The sequence below is a fragment of the Myiozetetes cayanensis genome, unplaced genomic scaffold (genome assembly GCF_022539395.1).
Source record: "Myiozetetes cayanensis isolate MyiCay16 unplaced genomic scaffold, myiCay2020 scf30, whole genome shotgun sequence".
Taxonomy (NCBI): domain Eukaryota; kingdom Metazoa; phylum Chordata; class Aves; order Passeriformes; family Tyrannidae; genus Myiozetetes; species Myiozetetes cayanensis.
The window spans coordinates 4083350-4104086 of NW_026087522.1; the positions used below are offsets into that span (position 1 = coordinate 4083350).

The following is a 20737-nucleotide window of genomic DNA, read 5'->3' on the forward strand; positions in this document are numbered from 1 at the left end:
CTGAGCTGCTGACAGTTCAGGACAGGGCACACACAGACCCAGTACCTTGGCTCTCCGTGGCTGTGTCAGCAGACAGGAACCCTTGCTTCAGGAGCTGCTTCTTGAGTTCATCACTGTCCACCTGCACTTCTGAGACCATGTTGCATGGGATGTATCCCTCCCTTCCTGCACATTCACCCCTGTAAAAGCCATCAGCATCCTTGTCCCCACACACCTGCAAGGGGAAGCACAGGACAGACACTGTTGGTGCTGCAGGGACTGAGATGCACAGAGAAAGAATCGTGGAATATCCTGAGCTCGAAAGGATCCAGAGGGATCATGGAGTTCAGCTCCTGGCCCTGCACAGACACCCCAACAATCCCACCCTGTACCTGAGAGTGTTGTCCAAACATTCCTTGAGCTCTGGCAGCCTTGGGGCTGTGCCCACTGCCCTGGGGAGCCTGTTCAGTGCCAACCACCCTCTGGGGGAAGAACCTTTGCTGAGATCCACCCTGAGCCTGCCCTGACACAGCTCCAGCCATTCCCTCAGGTTCTGTCACTGGTCCCAAGACAGAAGAGATCAGTGCTGCCCCACTGCTCCCCTGGAAGTCCCTGGAACACCAGATGAATCCACAAGAAGAGGAATTCACTACTCTTTTACCTTCAGGATCTGTCCCTCCTTAAATGGCAGCTCCTCTTCTGCTGCATCAGGGTTAGGAGACATAGACACAGGATCATAGTCAAAGAGAGCCACAAATATCCTAACGCCATCCTCCTTGCCAGAGGTTTCGGGAGCGCTGCTCCTGGGAGGACCTGTGCACAGAGGGGACACCAGAGAGGACATCAGCACCCTTCCCGAGCCACAGCCCTGCACGGCTCAGATGCTCCCTGCCAGCCTCTCCCTGCCTTTTCCAGGAGTTTCCCTGTCTCCCGCTGCCCACACCCCTCTCCCCATTGCTGCTCACCTGCACTAGAGAGCAAAGGTTTCTGCATTTGGCTTCTTCTCACACTCTTGCTGCGTCTCCTGCTGGGAGCCTGCCAGGCTGTGCCGGCCGGCTCCGGGCCCCTGGAATCTTTATTACTGGATGCCTGCAATTGGAATCACCAGAGTTAGTAGCAGCCTCTGCCTCGTGACTCAGTGAGCAGCGCTCGGCCCAAACGCACTCCACAAAGAGCAGAGCACCCAAATGCAACATTCCTCTTCAGGGACACTCTAGAGCTGGAAATACCAAGGGAGTGGGAAAACAGATCTGAGGACAGACAGGAGCCCTGCCAGGCCCCAGTGACGATCCCCTGGGCGAGGGTGAGGAGGCAGGAAAGGGCATTTCCAGGGGAGGCAATGACATTACACAAATGAGCTTATTTCAGGAGGGATTTTCATGTGGGTCCCTCCCACAGCCTCCTGCCACGGGGAGGAAGAGCCAGAGTGAAAAGGAATACTGCATCGGTGCCACTCGGTCAGGGAGCGGGAAAAGCAGAAGCAGCTACTACAAGAAAAGCCACGGAGCAGCACAGGACTACAGAATCTCTCAGATATTCTTCCAGACAATCCTAGAGGAGCCTCCTTTCTCTGGACAACACTGAACAAAGCAAGATAACAGGCAGGCCAGGGAAGCAGAGGGAAGCCAGAGCCACTGCAAGCTGCTTCAAAGCCAGAATAGGAAAAGTCACCCAACCCTTTTGTGCAAGGAGGTGCTACGTATCCCCTTCGAAGGATGTTCGAGCCTCCTTCTCCAGCCAGGTGACTTACAGTCCAGCTCCCAGCCCTGCTCCTCAGAGCTGCTCTCACATCTCAGGGCTTCCTTCTCCCGCTGGAAGAATCGCACGTGCCGGCTCGGAGACCCGGCCCATTCCAAACCCTGCTCTTCCATCATCTCCAGCCTGGTCAGGTCCCTTCTGCCATCTGTGTGAGGAGCCTCAGACTGACTGGAGCAATCACTCCAGTCGCCCTGAGAGCTCTGGAACCTCTCTGGCCACCGCCTGCTCTCAGGGGAGGACGCACAGGTCGAATCCTGATCTTCTTCAGAGTCGTATTCAATGTCTATCTCCAGGCTCCTGGGGCTGGAGCAGCACGTGGCCATCACAGCAGGTTCTGTGCCCCCTGAACCTCCTGCCTTTGGGGTTTTTTTCCTTAGGGTGCCTTGTCTGGCACGGTTGTACAGATCCATCCCCTCCTTACCACTGGCACTGCTGACCACGTTGAGCTCCTCCCTGAGGCTGGGAGCTCTGTATAACCCACTGCCCATCTGGCTGCAGTTGCCCAGCAGGCGACTGCAGTGCTCTGTTAAATCACTCTGTCTCTTCCTACCCATCTCAGGCCGACTCCGGATCTTCTCTTGATAGCTACTTCCCTTCTTCTTGCTCCAAGAGGGACTTGCCCCACTCACAGGCTTTGGATCGTTCTCCTGGTAGCCCCAGTTCCAGTTTGCCTTCTTCTGAGCCCAGCCCAGCTGGCCAAAGGCAGGGTTTGCATGGTCAGCATCCCCTCTGCTCTCCTTAGCACCATGCTCCTCCCGTGGAGTCTGAGCAGACACCACCGAGGTTTTATTCCCATCTGCCTTTGGAAACGGCTCCTTGCTGTTGGGAGGCTTCTCTGGTCTCCCTGAACGGTAGGTGTGTGTTTCCAAGGAATCTTGAGGGTCTGCCTTTTCTTCCGTCACGCACTTCTCATCCTCCTCTTCCTCCTCGTCCTCAGTCACTTCAGGGATGCTGAACAACTTCTTGCTGTGGCTCTTCTGAAGCGGGAGCTCCAGTATCCTCTCCAGAATCTCCTCATCGCTGTCAGTATCACAAAGATCCATCTGTACACCCAGACCCCGAGAAAAGCCACAGCCAGGACAAGCAGAGGAAAAAAGAGAGGAAATAAACATTAAAACGAGAGGCAAAAGTGACCCTGGTTCCCTCCCAGCACAGCAGGATGGAGCCGTGGCTGCAGCCAAGCGAGGGGAAGGGGCAGAGACAGCGATGGATCTTCTGGCAAACACAGTCGGATGAACCAGCAATGCAGCAGGAAGCGAGGAAGGCAAATGCATGGAAGAGCTCCCTCCCAGCCTCTCTCCTGCACACACACCACTCCCTGCAGCACCTCTCCTCCTGCCACGTGCTTCCCGTGGCTTTGGCACCCCAGGCTGGGATGAGGGGCAGGAGAAGCTCAGCCCTGCACGTTGGGGCTGAGCTCACACACGGACCCACAGCCTCCCCCATCCACTCTCTGTCCTCGTGCTGGAGCACAGGGAATGGCCCTGTGCACTAAAGACACCCCTTGGAGATGTTGCTGATGTGGGAGGACGTGTCCTGGGCCCTTCCCATCACCTTCCAGAAGTGCCACAAACACACAGGAAAACCTTTCACCTCAAAAGGGGCGCACACACTTGCAGCTGGGTGAGGGCCTACCAGGTTACAGTAAATTTTGGGGAGAACACTGCTGAATTTTAACATTTGTCATGGACCAACTGTAGAATTCATGGGTTTGTTTCTTATTGTATTTACAGTAAAATAAAAGGTAGGATCCCAGGTGTAATTTCGGTTGGAAGATACCTCTGGAAATCTCTTGTTCAACTTCCCTGACAATTTATATCATTATGTGTTCTGAAGACATTTTAGGTTCCTACCTTGTAAGTAGCAATTAGGAGTAGTCTGGTAGGACTTATTTTAGTTGTTTGCAAACCTGTGGCTTCTACTTTTAAGATAATAAATGCTTTCAGAAATTAAACAACTTATTTGAGGTTAATCATTTTAGAAGCAGCACCTCTCCTTGTTTTCATCCTCCAGATCCTGAAAGAGTTGGTTGAGGAGTCCTGAGATAACAGAAAATGTAACTAAATACACAGAATCCAAGAAAACAGCTCTGCTGGGACTTGGCCTGCTCCATTCACCATCTCCCTTCACTCTGTAAGGCAGCGTTGGGAGCTCTGTGCCCTAAAGCTTCCTGACCCTGATGTCCTCTCCCCATTCAGCATCTTGTCACCCTCACCCTGTCACTGCCTGGACAGAAAACAATCACTTTATCAGATCAAGAAGCATCAGTTTGCTCAGCTCAACAGGAAAAAAAACCCAACCAACCAAAATCATTTAGGCCAATAAAACACTCAGAAAAAACAAACAAACAAAGAATGGTGTTCTTGAATGTTCTTATTTCCTCTTTTCTCCTCTCAGGAAACTGCTTTTCTTCCATGTTTTTTCAGTGCAATCCCAGCAGGTGGAAGCCCTTCCAACAGCTCCTTCCTTCCCAGCCCCTCCAGCCACCAGGCTGTCCTGAAGCTCTGGACAGGCTGCACTGCAGGTCCAAGCCCTCACCTGGGAAGCAGAAGCTCCTTCAGAAGGAGAAAAGGAGCAGTAGCAAATTTATTCCAGACTCACTGCACTGTCTGCTGCCATTTAGTGCTCCCCAGCCCCATCCCTGCAGAGCAGCAGCCACACAGGGCACCATCAACTACAAATGTTTTTTGGTTGCATAAAAAAACCCCAAAGATGGTGCTTTCTTGCCATCCAGACATAGCACACTTCCTGCAAATCCTTCTAACTTCCCAGTCTCTCCCCCTCAGTACCTTCTCTCATGGATGTTCATCCCAACTGCTGTAATTTGTAGGATTCCACAGCACTTCCCAGCCACACAGCTGGAAGCACATCACCTGCCACAGGTGCATCCAAACACATGAACCAGCTGGAACTCTTGGAACGTGAATTAATCTGGTCACTCAGCATTTCCTCCCTTGCAGCTACTGAACTGCAAAGACACAGCTCTGCTCCTACAAGCCATCCCTGGTTGGGTTGGTCTAAGCCTTGTCTAACAACCAGGTCTAAGCCAAAAAAATCATAGAATCATGGAATATCCTGAGCTGGAAGGGGCCCACAGCAGTCAAGGCCAACTCCTGGCTCTGCATGGGACACCCCAAGAATCCCATGCCTGTTTTGCCTTAGGAGGGAAGGTGAGCTGGTACAGGATCCACAGATGGGTGGATTTCCAGATCCCTATCTGTTCCCTGTTTATATCTGTGCTAAGAACTTGTTCAATAGGATCAATTTTAACCCTGGGTTCTAAAGTTCACATCACACTGTGTGTTTTTCTAACTAATTTTTTTTAACTAATTAAACCCCAGCTACACTCATTGCATACAAACACCCTTCCCTCTCCCCAGAACTTGTGTTTTTACTACCTTAAGCCTGGGAGTACAAGCAGAGCAGGCAGGACCTTAGGAAAGCACTGTTGGGAGCTCTGGGCTCAGCCCAGCACCTCCTCCTGTGAGCTGATGGCATGGGATGGCTGCACTGGCACTCCCCACAAGCAGAGCCCTGGACAAGTTACCTTTTCCCCATTCTCCTGGTTATATGGCTCACTCTGGTCCCATTTCTTGTCTTCCAGAGCTTCTGAAGACAGTTCATCCTCTTCTTCCTCTTCCAAAATATCGGACAGCTCAGAGCTGCGGTTGTGCTCAGAGAACAGGGTCAGCTGCCGGCGGCCCATTTCAGCCAGTTTTTCTTCTTGCTATTGAAAAGCAAAACAGATTTTCTCAGTCCTCCCAGGCTCTATTCCAGCAATAAAGGAGTGTTTTTCCTGTCTCTAGCACACACACAGCTCAAGAGTGGCAGGAAAAAAAGTGGGAAGCACCCAAGGCAGCAACACGTGGACACACACACACAGCCATCAGCCTGCAGAACAGCACTGCCTAAGGCTGGAAAACTCGGGATGTTTAACACCATCCACACCTCTCCACGGACACAGACACTCATCCAAGGTTAAACAAACCTCTCTTTTCACTCTGGACATTTCTTTCATCACCTCCTTGCCAGGAGACAACCTGCAGCTGCTCCCACCCGTGGTCCCATCTCGGAAGGCATCCGGTGTCCCCTCAGCCTGGCTGGTCGAGGACACAGGCTCTGGGCTCGGGTGCTTCTCCTCTGCCTGCTCTCTGTCAGCACTGGGACCTTTGGGGGGCTCCTCCACTGAGCAGGTGTCCACATGGAGCTTCACGCTGCTGTCACAGGGGCCTTCCACCTCTGGAGCTTTGGATCCAGATTGTTCCATCTGGGAAACGAACCAAAAATCATGGAAATCAAGGGGAGGTATCTCAGGGTACTTAAGTACCAAAAAGGTGTCCCTATCACCCCAAACTCTGTGAACCTCTGATGTGCTCTGTGCTGTTGGCATTTGAATATTTTGGCAGTTGGGGAGGTTGGCCAGCCCTGAAACAAACCCATCCCTGTCACCAGGGACATTTGGTGCCTCTACTGCTGCAGCTCTGGCCACCTCACCTGGCTCAGGTAAAGCCCCAGAACTGTACTGACAATAACCAGTGTAAAAATAGCAAGAAGAGCCCAAACTGTACAAAGTCATTTCCCACTCTCCTCTGCCAGAGGAATGTCCCACACACCCCTGGCAGGTTGGTTTGGCACTACCCTGGAGCTGTAAAGGCTGTGAAGAAAAGAGGAATTAATGAAGAAGAATATACACAGGAAGAACAACAAGCTCCTGAATAGGTCACCTAGCTGGATTACAGGAAGGTATTTTTCATCTGTTTTCCAACCAGTTCAGTTTGGTGTTTCAGAAAACTTCTGGGAGATGGAGGAATAGAGCCCCAGGAACAAGGAAGGGAAGGCAGGTGGGCCTTCATCAAGCACCTTGTTCTCTCACTCTAACCAAGGGAGCCTCCCTGCATTTTGCAATGGAGCACAGCCCTGTCCTTATCTACTTTCAAAATATTGAAGGATCACATTCCAGGGAGATTCAAACACAAGGCTTCTAAATATCCCCTGGGCTCAGACAAAGCCAGACAGCTGTTTGCCTTTCTTGACAGCCAAGTGAACACTCACATCTCAAGTGGGAAGGACAATTTCCATCCTGGGAGCATCCATTTCACTGTACAAAGGAGGGAACACTCTTTTCATCCTCTAACTCTGCAAATTCTTGCTTTCCTGACCCTGTTCCTGATCTGCTGATCAAGAGGTGAACTCCACCTGTACACAGTAGCAGCCAAAACTCCCTGAGGGTTTCCCAACCACTGGATGATGGCCCAAAGGCAAAAGTGTCACACAAAGATGTTCACTGGCATTTTGTTCCACCCCCCTTGCCAGCACACACGGCACTGGGCAGGAGATGGCAGCACTTACCTGCACCTCTGTGCCTTCTCCCAGGCCTTGCAATCCTGGTTCCCTGGCAGGGCCAGGCTCCGTGCCCTCCCCAGGGAGCACTGTGTTCCCAGCCTGCTGGGGAGGCACAGACAGGCATTTCTTGTCTCCTGCAGCATCCAGTCCCTGTGGGGAAGTGCCCAGATCCTGCCCCAAGGGAGCACTGGGAGAGGAGAGGTGTGCTGCTGAGGAGGCTTTCTCTGGCAGAGCCCGCACGGGGCCGGTGGAGCCGGAGGAGACATCAGTCAATTTGGCATCTGAGCTCTCGGCAGGAATGTTCTGTTGGAGCAGGAGCGCAGGAGTGGGGTGTGTGGATGGGCTGTGGGCAGGCAGGGAGCCCCTGGGAACCCCCCTGGGCAGCCTGGAGGTAACAGTGGTGGAGGCAGGCGAAGTGCAGGGATAGGCTCGGAGCAAGAGCGAGGAAATCTGGGCTGGAACTGAATCCACCGACTCCCCGTACTGAGACATCGTCCTCACCGAAACCTCCCGGCACACCTGGAACATCTGGAGCTGGGACAGGTCCACCAGGACACTCCCAGCTGTTGGAGAAGTAACTTCTATCACCTGAGAGCCAAAGAACAGGGAGGAATTACTGTTTGTGCACCCTTCTGAGAAGAACAACTGACCCAGAGTTAAGACAGACACCAAACTCTGGAGAGCAGGTGTGCAGAATTCTCACCTTCTGAGGGCAGAATGAACAGTAAAGGGAAATTGTCACCATAATCACATTCTATAAAACATGACTGTATTTGCCACTCTTCTGGATTTGCTCCTTCTGACATCAGTGCCCCAGAGCTGGAGGCAGCACTGCAGGTGGTGTCTCACCTGAGGGGAGAAAATCCCCTTCCTGTCCCTGCTGGTCACACTGTTTTTGATGCACATTATTTGATGGAGACTACACCTCACTCCTCACAGGCCAGAGACAAGCCCTAGGGCTGTGTCCTTGTACTAGTGCCCTGTGGACTCACTGAGCTCCTTCCTTCCCCAAGGATCAGGCCAGTGTCTGAGGTGAGCAGAGATTGACACTAACTGTCCTGTTTTGCTACTCAAAGGTCCTGCCACAGGAGCTTTCCCAGCTTAGCTACATCAAAAGCACATCAAAATTCTGGAGAGATGCCTTTCCAGGCTAAGGACTGTGACTGCCTCCTCAGGACATGCTTCTGGATCCAACTTTCCACGCTTTGAGGCTGTGACACCGCCTGCTACTCCAGCCCCAGCCCCTCCTGCCCAGCCCTCAGCACCAACCTTCTGTCCATCGGCGTACACGGCGTAGCCGGTGACTCGGACCCCGTTGGAAGACCCCTCGGCATCAATGGTGACAGGTAACCAGCTGATAACAAGGATACCTGGAGAGGGACCAGCTTCTACCTGGACATCCAAAGGAGCATCAGGTGTGCCTGTGGAAGACCAAAAACACGCTCCCCTTGCTTACCTGGTTACAGCATAAAGCTCAGCTTTGGTTAGACTCAAAGAGCAAACACCCACACCAGCTTTGCCACTGCAGAACTGAACTAGAACAGCCAGGTTAGTCCTGAGAAACGACAGGCAGAGCCAGAGGAAACAAGGTGCTCTTGTTCTGTGAAAGCTTTAATGCAGAGAAAACAGAACTTTGCAAAAGTAGCTGAGGCCAAGATGCAGCGACCCTTTGAGGGAGGTCATGGCAAACCAGCTCTCCCTGCCCTGCCCTGCCCGGCAGGCATGCTGCAACCAGCACAGGGAGGGGGTCTTCCCACAGCAAACCAAAGCAAAGGGGGTAATAAAATCATAAAACAAAGAAGAAAAACATTAAGACAAAAAAACCAGTACAGCACCTCAGGCTTTGGGACCTAATCAACCTGGCCTCCCTTCATCCCAAGGCTTCCCAGCAAGGGAACGGCCGAGCGCACGGCTCCAAGCACTGCATGGGATACCTGCTAGTGGGGTAGTGAAGTGAATCACAGCTGAGTCCTGCTCCTGCCCCTCTGGCACCTCTTCCCAGGGTGTTTTCATGGGCCTGGCCTCCAGCTTGGCCACGTACTGGGTGCTGGGCTGCAGGTTGTGGAAGGTGTACCAGTAGACCCCGGGCTTGGTCACGTCGCACTGGTCCCCGTTGAGGTACACGGCGTGGCTGTAGTTGCTGTTGCAGGGGAGCCACGTGACCTCTGCTGACGTGGCAGTGACACTCCTGACTTTGAGCATGGTGGGTGCCACCCCACAATCCTGCCCCACAAAGAAGGTGCAGCGCAGTCTGTCGGACCTGCCATGCTCGGTCACCGCCTGCACGGACACGCGGTAGGCCTTGCTCTGCAAGTCCAGCTTCTCAATCACTGCTTTGGTCTGAAGGCCACTCTTCACGTTCTGACGTAGCTCTTCGTCCACGTAGATGTTGTAGCTCTGTATGTCTGGGCAGCCAGCTGGCAAGAGAGGTGGGTCCCAGCCTACAACTATGCTTCTGGCAAGCTGCTTGATCAGAGTCAGTTTTCGTGGGTAAGGCACTGCTGTGTGACTAACGGGCTCCTCCTGGTCTCCTTCTGCTCTACTGGCCAGCGGGCTGATGCTACTCTCTTCAATGGAGAAATCACTCTTATCTCCACTGCTGGTGCTTGCACTGACCAAACTTTTCTCGTGGTACGAGCTATGAGTGAGATCATTCAGCTCCGGAGGCAGAAACGTCACGAGGTCATCATCAGAAACCCGCTCAACAAAATTGGAGGGCACCAGCCCTCGCCGGCCATCCATCAGCTCCCCTAAACAGAAAACAGGAGACCTGTTACCACTGCACCTGCCATTCAGCCTTCCAACCCATCTGTGAGGACTAGGGGACAACATCCACACTGGGTCACAACTGCTCTGCACTCAGGAATGAAAAAAAAACCTCTGGGAGGTTATTCCTGGCAGCGTTTCCTGCACTTCCAAGGGCTACCCTGTTAGATCCCAATGGCCACACTGAAGACTCACTGCTCCACGCATTCCAGAGCCAGCTAAGCGGAAAGTTGGGTTGTGTAACTAGCTAAAGGGTTTCTCCTTCTTCATTATCCCATTTTTCCTCACCACAGTTCCTTCACTAACTTTTCTAGCCTTGCCAAACTGTGCAGATTGATGACTTTATGTCTTCTCCCAGCCACAGAGATTTGGGGTTTGTAGTACTTCCTCAAGAAAGTCCATCTTTCCAGCTCTGTATTCAGCACTGGCCTTCCTTTTAGCTCCCTCCTTTCTTAAGCTGAGTCCTGGACTAAAGGTGTCCCAAAATGACCTGTGGGGACAAGGGACACACAGCACCTGGTCCGTGCAAGACCCACCAAACCACAAAGGAGTAGGGACTGCACTGCCTTCCCCCTTCCAAACTCTGCCTACAGCAAATCAACTGAAAGCAGGGAAAGCAGAAAAGGTTAGTGAAGAACAACCTTTTTATTCTTTAACCAAGAAACAAAAAGACAAATAAAGAAATATATGAGAAGCTTGGGAATAGAAAGAAAGAAAGAAAGAAAGAAAAAAGGAGGCAGAGCAGTCACAGAGCAAGCAGTGCAACACCCATGCATTTGCCTCAGCTCTTGCAAAGCACCTCAGGAAATCAGGATCCTTCAGTCCTTAAGTGGCTCCATAAAAACCACCAGTACAAATTGACAGCCAACAATTCTTGGTTTCAATCCATCTGCCTCTTAAAATCAACCAGGATCACGTTTGCAAAGGGGCCAAAACAGAAACACGCTGTGTGACACCAAGGAGGATCCCAGTTGTAGTTTGGGTGGGTTGTCTCATTCCCTCTCTGCCAGAAGAGCAGGAGGCAATAAAGACCAGGACCTGCTGCAGCTCTGGCTCACAGCCTCTGGGAGGAGGGAAACAGCCCATCTGCCTGGGGCTGAACAGGCTCCTCTCCATGGAGAGGGAGGAACCACCTGGGGATGAAACCTGGAGCTGCGCTGAAAGCAGTGGCAAAATTCCCACTGAAACCACCAGATCAGGATCTCATGTTTTAGACTTAATTTAATCATGACATAAATAAACTCTTTCCAACAGAATCTGCTCTTTCCTCTAACAAACTAACTTTGGGCAGAGAACCTTTATCCTGAGGTTTCAAGATTCACTAAATTCTCTCGGTTTTTTTTGGAGAGAGATCAACTCTCCACAGGAGTTCAGCCACATTTCATTCTGTTAGAACACACCTTCAAAGAAGCCATCTTCATCCATGTCCCCATAGATGTAAATATATTCTCCAGCAGTCAGTGGAAGCTCTGCCTCTGGATTTTCATTAGGTCCATCAAAAGGATTGTAGCTGAAATATTTACAGTAGGAAGACTTAATTTGCATAGGAACTTCCCCAGCAGCACATTCGAGCTGTGATGTTGACAAGCTTTCAATTCACTGGGAATTCATCCACCCTTGCAAGCAGCAAATTCCACAGGCAAAGGTCAAAACTACAGTTTGCACATAATAATAATTAATAATAGGTAATTTTCTGAGGAGCAGAACAGATGTCTTGTGACATCTGAAGGAACAGAGATATGAGGATGATGAGGGGACTGGAGCATCTCTGTCCTGAGGAAAGGCTGAGGGATCTGGGATTCAGATCCTGGAGAAGAAACAACTGAAAGGGAATTTTACCAATGCACACAAATATCTTCAGGGTGGGTGTCAAGAGGATGGGACCAGGCTCTTTTCACTGGTGCCCAGAGACAGGACAAGGGGCAACAGGCACAAACTGAAACACAGGAACTTCCACCTGAACCTGAGGAAAAACCTTTCCTCTGAGGGTCACTGAGCACTGGGACAGGCTGCACAGAGAGGTTGTGGTGCCTCCTTCTCCTGCTCCAACTCCACATTCTAAACAGCAATCCAAATGCTTCACTGGCATGCTAATTATAAATACACTGGTGATATGACTTGGTCTGCAGGTAATTCCAACCTGCCTATCCAGGGAGCCTCAGATAATCAGAGGACCTCATGTCACAGCAAACATCTTTACAAACACCTCCTACCAATTCCTGCTTTTTAGCCTTTAAAAGGGATATCAACGTGCCAAAGCAATGTTAAGGTCTCCTTCAGCTCACAGAGACCTTTTGTACTCAAAACTCTGACAAGAAGACACAGGTCAGGTTTGATGTGTTCCTCACAAGCACAGAATCATCCCAAGTCTCTTCCTTCCAATCCTCAGTGTAAAAGCTGAAGGATATGTCAATACTCTTTGAATTATAAATAGTAATGAGTTTGACCATGATGCTCAGTGGACAGAAACAGTTATTAACACAAAAAACATGAGTTTATTCGGTGGGGTTTTTTCCCTGTCCTTTAAAAATTACAGCCAGAAAGATTTTGGCCAAAATCTTCAGGTATTCTAGAAATTTTCTTAATTGTTGGAATAAGATTTCTTGGGAGAAAATTTCTTGGACTATTCTGAAAAAAAAATAGACATTTCAAGGAATATGCCAATTCAAAGTGAATTTTCAATATAGTATCATATTGAAAGAAAGGAAAAGTCTCACACAGTGCTGGTCACTGAACAGCTACTGAGCTTGCTGTGCTTTTGGTTGAAAGGGGCCTTAAAAACCATCTCATTCCATCCCCTGCCATGGGCAGAGACACCTTCCACTAGCCCAGGTTGTTCCAAGCCCTGTCCAACCTGGCCTTGGACACTTCCAAGGATGGGGCAGCCACAGCTTCTCTGGGCAACCTGTGCCAGGGCCTCCCCACCCTCACAGGGAACAATTCCTTCCCAATATCCCATCCAACCCTGCCCTCTGGCAGTTGGAAGCCATTCCCTTTTGTCCTGTCCCTCCATCCCTTGTCCCAGCTCCCTCTCCAGCTCTCCTGGAGCCCCTTTAAGGCCCTGGAAAGGACTCTCAGGTGTCCCAGGAGCCTTCTCTTCTCCAGGTGAACGACCCTCAGCTCTCCCAGCCTGTAAATCCCATGGAGGAATAAGATACATGGTCCAACCTAATATGATCCATTCCTAACAGGGTGAATTCAAGGGAAAGGTGCGAAGAAGGCAACTCTGAGACAACCTGTGTGACCACACAGACCACAAGAAAAGACCTCTCAGTACCTGTATCGAGCTAAGAACACCTGGAGCTTTGCAGGGCCTTGGCTGCCTGGCTCTGGCATGAGGGAGATGCTGTCAACATCCAGCTCTTCCATTTCACTTGCAGTGTCCACCTGGAAACATTGAAGAGAAAGGATCTGAGTAAAGGAACACTCAAAGGGTTCCAAAATCAGTGAACAAGTCCCCTGAGCTCATGTTTGGTGGCTCCTGGGCTAAGGACCATCTGGAAGAATGACTTTTCAGGTGATGAAGTAGCAATGGGAGGCAACAGCTCCCAGTTGCAGCTTCAGGGGTTCCAGTCAGACATGAAGGAGAACTCCTTGCACAGGTGGGTGATGCAGCCTTGGGAAAAGTTCCCACTGAGCTGTGGGATCTTCATTCTTGAAGAACTTGTAGCCTCAGCTCAGCAAAGCCGTGGCCACACTGATCTAGTGCTGGTGACAGTCCCACTGGAGCAGGACATTGGACTAGAGACTCTGGAGACCTCTCCCACCCTACAATCCATACCTCAGGATATTTATCTCCTGTACCTTGAAACATCAGTTGTCCCTGTGGGCAACACAAACCTGGACAGAGGAGACCTCAGAGCTCTGTTAGATGTTGAGGTCTCCAGGTGCTTTTGTTCAGGGAGTTCCCCTCCAGCAACTGTAAATACTTCAATATGATATTGATGTGCTTTCACCAACATTAGACAGAGCTTTGGGTGGAACTGGCAGGGCCATCACATTGAACAAAAGCACAAGAGATAGAGCAGGCACAAAACTCATCTTCCTGCTACAGCCTCTCCCTTCCCAGCCCTCAGCTACTTCTGGATTTCCTGAGCTGGAGGCTGCACCCTCGAGGCATTTGGTGGCAGAAGCACCTTTCAGAAATTTACCTCAGTATTTTTGATCTTGGTAACATTTTGGAATTTTTCATCCAGGGACAATGAGTTGTGTAACCCAACCCTCCTTCTGGACCAAATGCACTCCCCTGGGTTTGTCTGAAGTGGTGCCAGTGAACCAACTCCAGCTGCCTTTTGAAAGCAGACCTCAAGGCAAATGTATTTTTGATGGAGACTCACTGCAGGCACCAGAATATAAAGTATTTTTTCTAGTACATGAAGTACCAAAGTTAACCTCTGAAGGAGTCCAGAGCATCTTTTCCAGGCAGGGTACTCCTTGTGAAGCAATCCTGCCCCATGCCCTGGGATAACACACACCTGGAAGGTTTTATTGCTCAGGAAACACCAAAAACCACCCCCCAGACCATCCCCAGCACTGCTTTACCCTGAGCTGTTCCCTGAAGGGATGTACACAGAGTATCAAACACTCTGTGTGAGCCCACACCACCACCTAAGAGCTCCTGGGGAGGAGAAGCACCAACCACCCATGAGATCTTGGTAGCACAAACAAGCAAAGCCTATTAATGGCATCCCTCTTAGCACAAACTTGGTGTCTTTTCATGGTTTCTTTCATCAGCAAAGAAGTTTGAGCCCCTCACCCACAGCTCAAGGTCAAAAGTAGTCTGGACACAGCTCTTCAGCATGCTGTTTGTAGCCTTTTTGTGTTTTAGTGGCAGCTGAGATGGCACAAAGAAGCTCAGCAAGACTTCCCACCAATCAACCTCCCCATCCCAGTCCTTCTCCAAGCTCCCAGACACTGTCCAGCCAGTTATTTCATTCCAGGAGCTCAGTAACATGTTGAAATCAGCATTACAGCCACGGCACCCAAAGCCTTTTCAGTATTTTCCTACTGATTTTCTCTTGTTTTTCCCATTTTCTTCAGGCAGTCCAGGAAGGAAGGAATGCAGCCTTACTGGGGAACCAGTGCAGCCTCACTGGTGCTCTCAGCAATGCATTTATTCCCTTCTGGAAAGCACAGACCACAGAGGGGACTCCCATACTGACCTCTGGAGTTGGGCAGGACTTGGGGCTGTTGTGCATGGACTCTGATTTGGAAGAGCTGGACTGAGATTCCACTTTCTTGGCTTGTTTCTGAGCACTGGTGGGAGCAGCTGGGGAGCTCCCAGGGGTGTCAGGCACCCTGTGGGATGACTCCAACTCCTCAGTCCCTTCATTGTGAACCTTTTTAGTGCTCTGGTGAGGGAGCAACCCAGGAACAGTTGATTCTGCAATAAAATCAGTTGCCCATTAGTCAGAGCCACAGGCAGGATCCAGGATCAGCAACGAGCAGCCCAGGTCTCTACAAATGTGCCTCATTTAAGAGACTGGACACTCTGGCCAGAGAAATGCCAAGTTCTCTTTATGACTACAAACCAAACCAAAAATATTGACAACAGAGTGAGATGGAGATTCCAAAATTCAACTGAACATTTGCATTTGATTCCTTTTCCCCTTCCCATTTCTAAGAACATCAACTCACTGGTGAAAACACTGGCAGGCATGTCCAGCACTCACCCTTCTCCCAGGGGGGCTGTGGGGTGGAGCTGCACAGAGCAAGGGGCAGCTCTGAAGTCACCAGAGTGGAGGTGAGAAGGTCGATTTTTCCTGTTTGGAGCCGGAATTTTTGGAGTTCCTGGGCCAGGAGGCTGAACTGCTCGGTCTGGCTGCGACACTGATCTTCCAGATCCTTCACCCGGGCCTGGCAGAAGAGACATGGGATGAGGCACAAACCCACAGCAAACCCACCAGTGAGGCTCCAAACAGCCTCTGCTGCACCTTTCCAGTGGGTCCCAGACTTCAAAGGATGCTTTTAAATGCCCTGCCCAGAAAGAGGGATTGGGAACTCACAGCTCCACAGCTTTAGTACCTTTGAAAACCTGAGGCTCCTCATCTATGAGGGGACTGACTGCAAGCTCTGCTAGGAATTATCCCTGAAAAGCTGGCTTTGAACTTCAATATCCTGCCCCAGCCCTGCACAAGACCAGATGTGATAAGTCAGAGATAAATAAGCCTTGAAAAGAAAAAGACTGGAGCATTTCTTGGAGCATTAAAGTCACGTCACCAAGACAAATTGCTCTGCCAGTGTTCTATCTCATCCATACTTCCAGAGGCTTCACCAAGCTCCCAAAACTTTACCCTGCCCTCCCCACCATTCTGGGAAGGACTCCTGATTGTCCCTCCAGATCTTGGCTCCTCCAGGCACCAGGAAGGGCAGAGATCACCCTGGCCTGTGTTGCAGAACATTCCTTTGATGTGGAAGCCCACACGCTTTCCCACCAGGTCCCACAGGGAGGAATTGCTCCAGAAAAATTCATGCTGAGGCCCAGAAAGCTGCATCTCAACAAGGTGGGATGCAGGGGGAAATCTCTGGAGAAGGAAGGACACATTCCTACCACTTGTATTTTCCCTGATTCTCCTCCTACCATCTCTAGAGCAATAAACTATCGCTGAGCCCTGGTTGTCCTTACACATCCCCACATTCTCCCAGTTGTAGGCACATGAATTCCCAGGACACTGCAACTGCTCCTTTCCCTCTTCTCACTCTTTTTTTGTAGGTAAGGTGCTCCATAACAGATGACTGCACTGCACTCCTCAAGATCTTCCCTTCTACAAAACATATTTGAAGCTCTTTTCTCTCCTTCCAACCCAAAAAATAAATCATGCCTGGAGAAATGATGTGAGGTAGAAAGCCTGGTTTTTAGGCAGCTCTAAAAATAACACACCTGACCTGGAAAAAGCTTTCTCTGTGTTCTCAGAGTAACACAAAACCTTTGGAGCTGCTCCCCAACAACTTCTGAGGGTGCTGAATTTTTATTTCCCTGTGACACATCTGCTCAGATGTGTCAGTTTATCTCTTGTTCCCTTCACGGCTCCCTGGGTGCTCTCAGGCTTTAAGCAAAGCCTGGAGAAGTCTCTGAACTGAAATCAGATGCCAGGAGTAACTTCCAGAAGTGTCCATGTTCTCCACTTGCTCAGAGTCAACTCCTTGTTTACTAAACCACATTGCACAGGGCTCCTCTGCAACCCTGAGTGTTTGCATTTACTTCCAGTTTAGATTTTTCACATAAATGCTTCTCTCCTATACATCTTAATAAAGAAAAGAAACCATCAACAGGAAGAACAGTGGCACTGGATCAAAGTAGGGCTTCCTCAAGCCTAACATCCATCCCTGATCCCATCTTGGGACACAGCCCACAAGAGACCAGAGAGGGATTTCCACTGTAGGACCAGAGAGGGATTTCCTGCCTTCTTAGGAGCCACGAGCCAGCAGTTGCATCTGGATATTGTGTTTACCAGCATCACAACAGTACCTTGTCCTGTAAATGTTTTAATCACACTTTAAATCCATTTATAGTGGTGGCCAAGCCAATAGCCCAGATAATTCACAGTTTAATTCCAAGATCCCTTATTAGTCAGGTGTCTCTTAGTTCTGTTATTCAAAATAACATACAGACATCCCTGAAGTCCTACTGCCACATCATACACAGTGTGTATTCTAGCAGGCTACTTGCAGGGAATCACAGATGGGATGAGCAGGTTTCCAGGGCAGTGCTGGGAGAAATGGGGATAAGGAAGAGGGAAATAAGGAAGAGGAGCCTAAGGACACGGCCAGGAGCTTCAGGGAACCAGCAGGAATCAAGCCCCAGACACAGAAAAGACAGGAGACTGCTGTGTCCATGCCCAACTCAAAGTGGGGACAAAGAGGAGCCTCACTCCACTGGGCCTGGGCAGTGGGAATTCCAGAAGAGGCTGCAAGAGCAGGAGCAGAGCTTGGTGGGCTCAGTTTAATCACTGATCCAGGAACTGAGATCTTCCACAGCCAACCACCACCAGCTCAGCCTCTCTCACTCTGAGACTCTCTCCTTCATGGCTGCTCTACTCCACTTCTCCAGATGATGTTTTCCCTCCCCGTTGTCCCTCAGTTACCTTTCTCTGTATTTTCTGCTCTGTATTTTTGAGATGAGAGAATCCCCACTTTGCTGAAAGGGAGCTCTAGAGCTGTGCATTCCAAACTCCTGCTCCAGGGGATGCCCAAGGCATTAGAGGAACAGCCATAATTCCACAATGTGGGCACACCCCAACAGTGCCCTTCTCCAAAAGTCCACAACACTTTACTTGCTTTTTTGACCAGAATTGTGGCTGATTTTTTTTTTAAAGTTCCCCTACCTCCAACCCTCCATCTCCTGCTCCAACAGGGAATTTCAAGGCTATCACTAGGCATGTTTAGTCATGGCTGCTTCTCCTCCCACGTGCCTTTGCACAGGCAGTGTTACCTGGGATTTAATGTCCCTGTTACTCCCAGGATCTCTGTCAGATCTGAAGGTGTTTTCAAGCAGTTTTCCATCAGCTACAAACCCCACCGCTTCCACAGAAGCCTTCTGTCCAAATCACCAGCTAGCACAGCTCCCACACTGCAATTTCATTAATTCCTGCCTCTTCTGGGAAAACTACCATCCACAATCCCTGCTTCCCATCTTCCATCCAATCAGGAAGCCAGCAGGGCCCACCTTCACTTGCAGTGGTGTCACCACTGCTTTTGGGTTCTGAAGGAAACACTTCACTCTTGGACTGCAAGTGGTTCCCAAAAGATATTTAAATGCACGTGACACATGGAGAAGGAGCACACAGCTGGGCAACTCTAAAAATCTGCAAGTGCCAAAAAAATTAAGCTCCTATTTCTAATTGGTCAAGGAAGCAAAGCATTTAAAAGAGAAAAGCAGCTGCTCCATCAAACTCATGGCGGGAGCTCCTTTAGTCACATTGATTTCCCAGCAGTGACACTCTTGCAATCTTCTCCAGAGAACAGCTAAGACAAGAATTATCAGGCAACTGTCAAAGTCAGGACAGAGGGGAAAAAATGTCCCGTTTGACAGGATTAGAGCAGTACCTGCATGCAATCCAAGGTACTCTGGGAGCAAGAAGAAAAGCAAAAAGAGATGTCAAACCACACCAGCAGTTACACGACCCCAAAACCACCACTCTCCAAACAGAACCCAGCCCTCAGTCTGAAAGAGATTGTTCTCTCACCACATCCAGTGTCTGCCTTGTTCCATGAGGAGATTCCCACCTCATTCTCACCAAGCCAAAGCCAAATCCCACGTGCCAAATGCACAAATAAGAGAAACAGGCTCTTTCTGAGGGCCTCCAAATCGTTGTGTGCTTTGAGTTCAATGACTCTGCTAAATTTCAACAGACTGCCCTCATCCTTCATTAATATCCCACCCAAAAGCAATCCAAGCACGTGGAGAAATGAAAACACAGCATCCTGACTGACACTGAGCTAATGCCAAACAAACCCAAAGCAGTGCCCAGCATTTCTCCTGTATTTCCCTAATAAAAAGCAGGAAGCACACAAACACACACACATGAGAAATTTCAGGCCCCACAGACACAAATATTCTTCCTCTCTTTACATGATCCTAGAGAACAGAGGAGGCAGATCTGAGGGTGATTATTCAATGCATCCCTAAAAGAGTTTTTGGGCATAATCTGAATGAAGAAATCTATGTGAGGACTGAGCAGGCCAGGATTTAATCCCTCAAAACTCTGATCCCAGACATTACTCTGCCAGCACCACTGATACTTGTTCTCAGCAGTAACACATTCTGATCAAAACATTACAGCATTTTGCTCAAGAACCAACAAAACCCATCAAAAGGCATCAAGAAAACTGGTAATAAGAACAAAAAGTACCAAATTTGCAGCCTCTAGTCCCTCTTGTTTCCTTCTGCCTTACCTCTAGAAGCTGTACTGCTCCTTCATGTTCCCTTCTTGCCTCTGCCTGTGCCTAAGGAGAAATAAGAAAGGGAGGAAATAAGAAAGGAAGCCACCTGAGATCACTTCTGTCATCCCACCTGATAGTCCTTTATAGGTTGGAGGACAAATCTGATGAGGAGCAGCTGAGGGAGCTGGGGGGGCTCAGCCTGGAGAAAAGGAGGCTCGGGGGGACCTTCTGGCTCTGCAACTCCCTGACAGGAGGGGGGAGCCGGGGGGGGTCGGGCTCTGCTCCCAGGGAACAAGACACAGGACCAGAGGGAATGGTCTCAAATTGTGCCAGGAAAGGTTAGGATGGATATCAGAGAAAATTTATTCACTGTAAGGGTGGTCAGGCCCTGGCACAGCTGCCCAGGGCAGAGGTGGAGTCCCCATCCCTGGAGGGGTTGGGTTTAACAGACATGTGGATGTGGCACTTGGGGACATGGGTTAGTGGAGGCCTTGGCAGTGCTGGGGATGGTTGGAGTTGATGACCTTAGGGGGCTTCTCCAACCTTAATGATTCCATGATTTGAAGTCTGAAAGCACCTCTGGGCTTTGGACAAACAGCGGGGAGAGGCCAGAACTGACGTTCCTGAGCAAAGCCCTTCACTGTGCTCAGGTACCAGAGTACTCAGACACTGCCCTGGTTTAATTTATCCTTTAAACTCACACACACCTTCTCTACGCACTGCATGTCCAAGGAAACATATCCATCCTTTTCCAGGGATTCAGAAGGTAAAATGTTCACCTCCCACCCCCCTCACACACACACACACACCTGCTGCAGCCGCCGGACCTCCTCCTGCTTCTCCTGCAGGACTAGCAGGGCTTCCTTGTGCTCCACTTCCAGCTGCTGCCTGCGCTCGGCCACATTTCTCATGTGCTGCAGGACAAGGCACAGACAGGGACACTGCTGAAATGAAACCCTGAGTGCCACCAGCAGCCAGAAGCCAATCATGGCCTGGGCTTGATGTCATC

The 20737-nt window shown here is 50.2% G+C and overlaps 1 protein-coding gene across 10 annotated transcripts in view; it reads right to left on the bottom strand.

Moving 5' to 3' along the window:
• TSPOAP1 (TSPO associated protein 1) overlaps positions 1-20737 on the bottom strand; it is a 60202-nt gene that overhangs the window by 12688 nt on the left and 26777 nt on the right. For 6 of the 10 annotated variants that reach the window (XR_007630126.1, XM_050325955.1, XM_050325952.1 and 3 more), the window contains exons 10-25: positions 20538-20642; positions 19741-19791; positions 18892-18912; positions 15519-15702; positions 15009-15229; positions 13124-13233; positions 11247-11356; positions 9015-9830; positions 8350-8501; positions 7087-7668; positions 5726-6004; positions 5285-5464; positions 1656-2780; positions 945-1068; positions 641-792; positions 46-214 (exon numbers count right to left, since the gene is read on the bottom strand). Coding sequence is in view for 8 of the 10 variants with exons in the window: in XM_050325955.1 (XP_050181912.1) it covers positions 46-214; positions 641-792; positions 945-1068; positions 1656-2780; positions 5285-5464; positions 5726-6004; positions 7087-7668; positions 8350-8501; positions 9015-9830; positions 11247-11356; positions 13124-13233; positions 15009-15229; positions 15519-15702; positions 18892-18912; positions 19741-19791; positions 20538-20642 (4381 nt within the window). In the remaining 2 variants the exon portion in view is untranslated. Of the gene's footprint in view, positions 1-45; positions 215-640; positions 793-944; positions 1069-1655; positions 2781-5284; positions 5465-5725; positions 6005-7086; positions 7669-8349; positions 8502-9014; positions 9831-11246; positions 11357-13123; positions 13234-15008; positions 15230-15518; positions 15703-18891; positions 18913-19740; positions 19792-20537; positions 20643-20737 lie in introns of those variants that run through there. The other 4 variants (XM_050325957.1, XM_050325954.1, XM_050325959.1 and 1 more) reach the window with 3 other exon arrangements.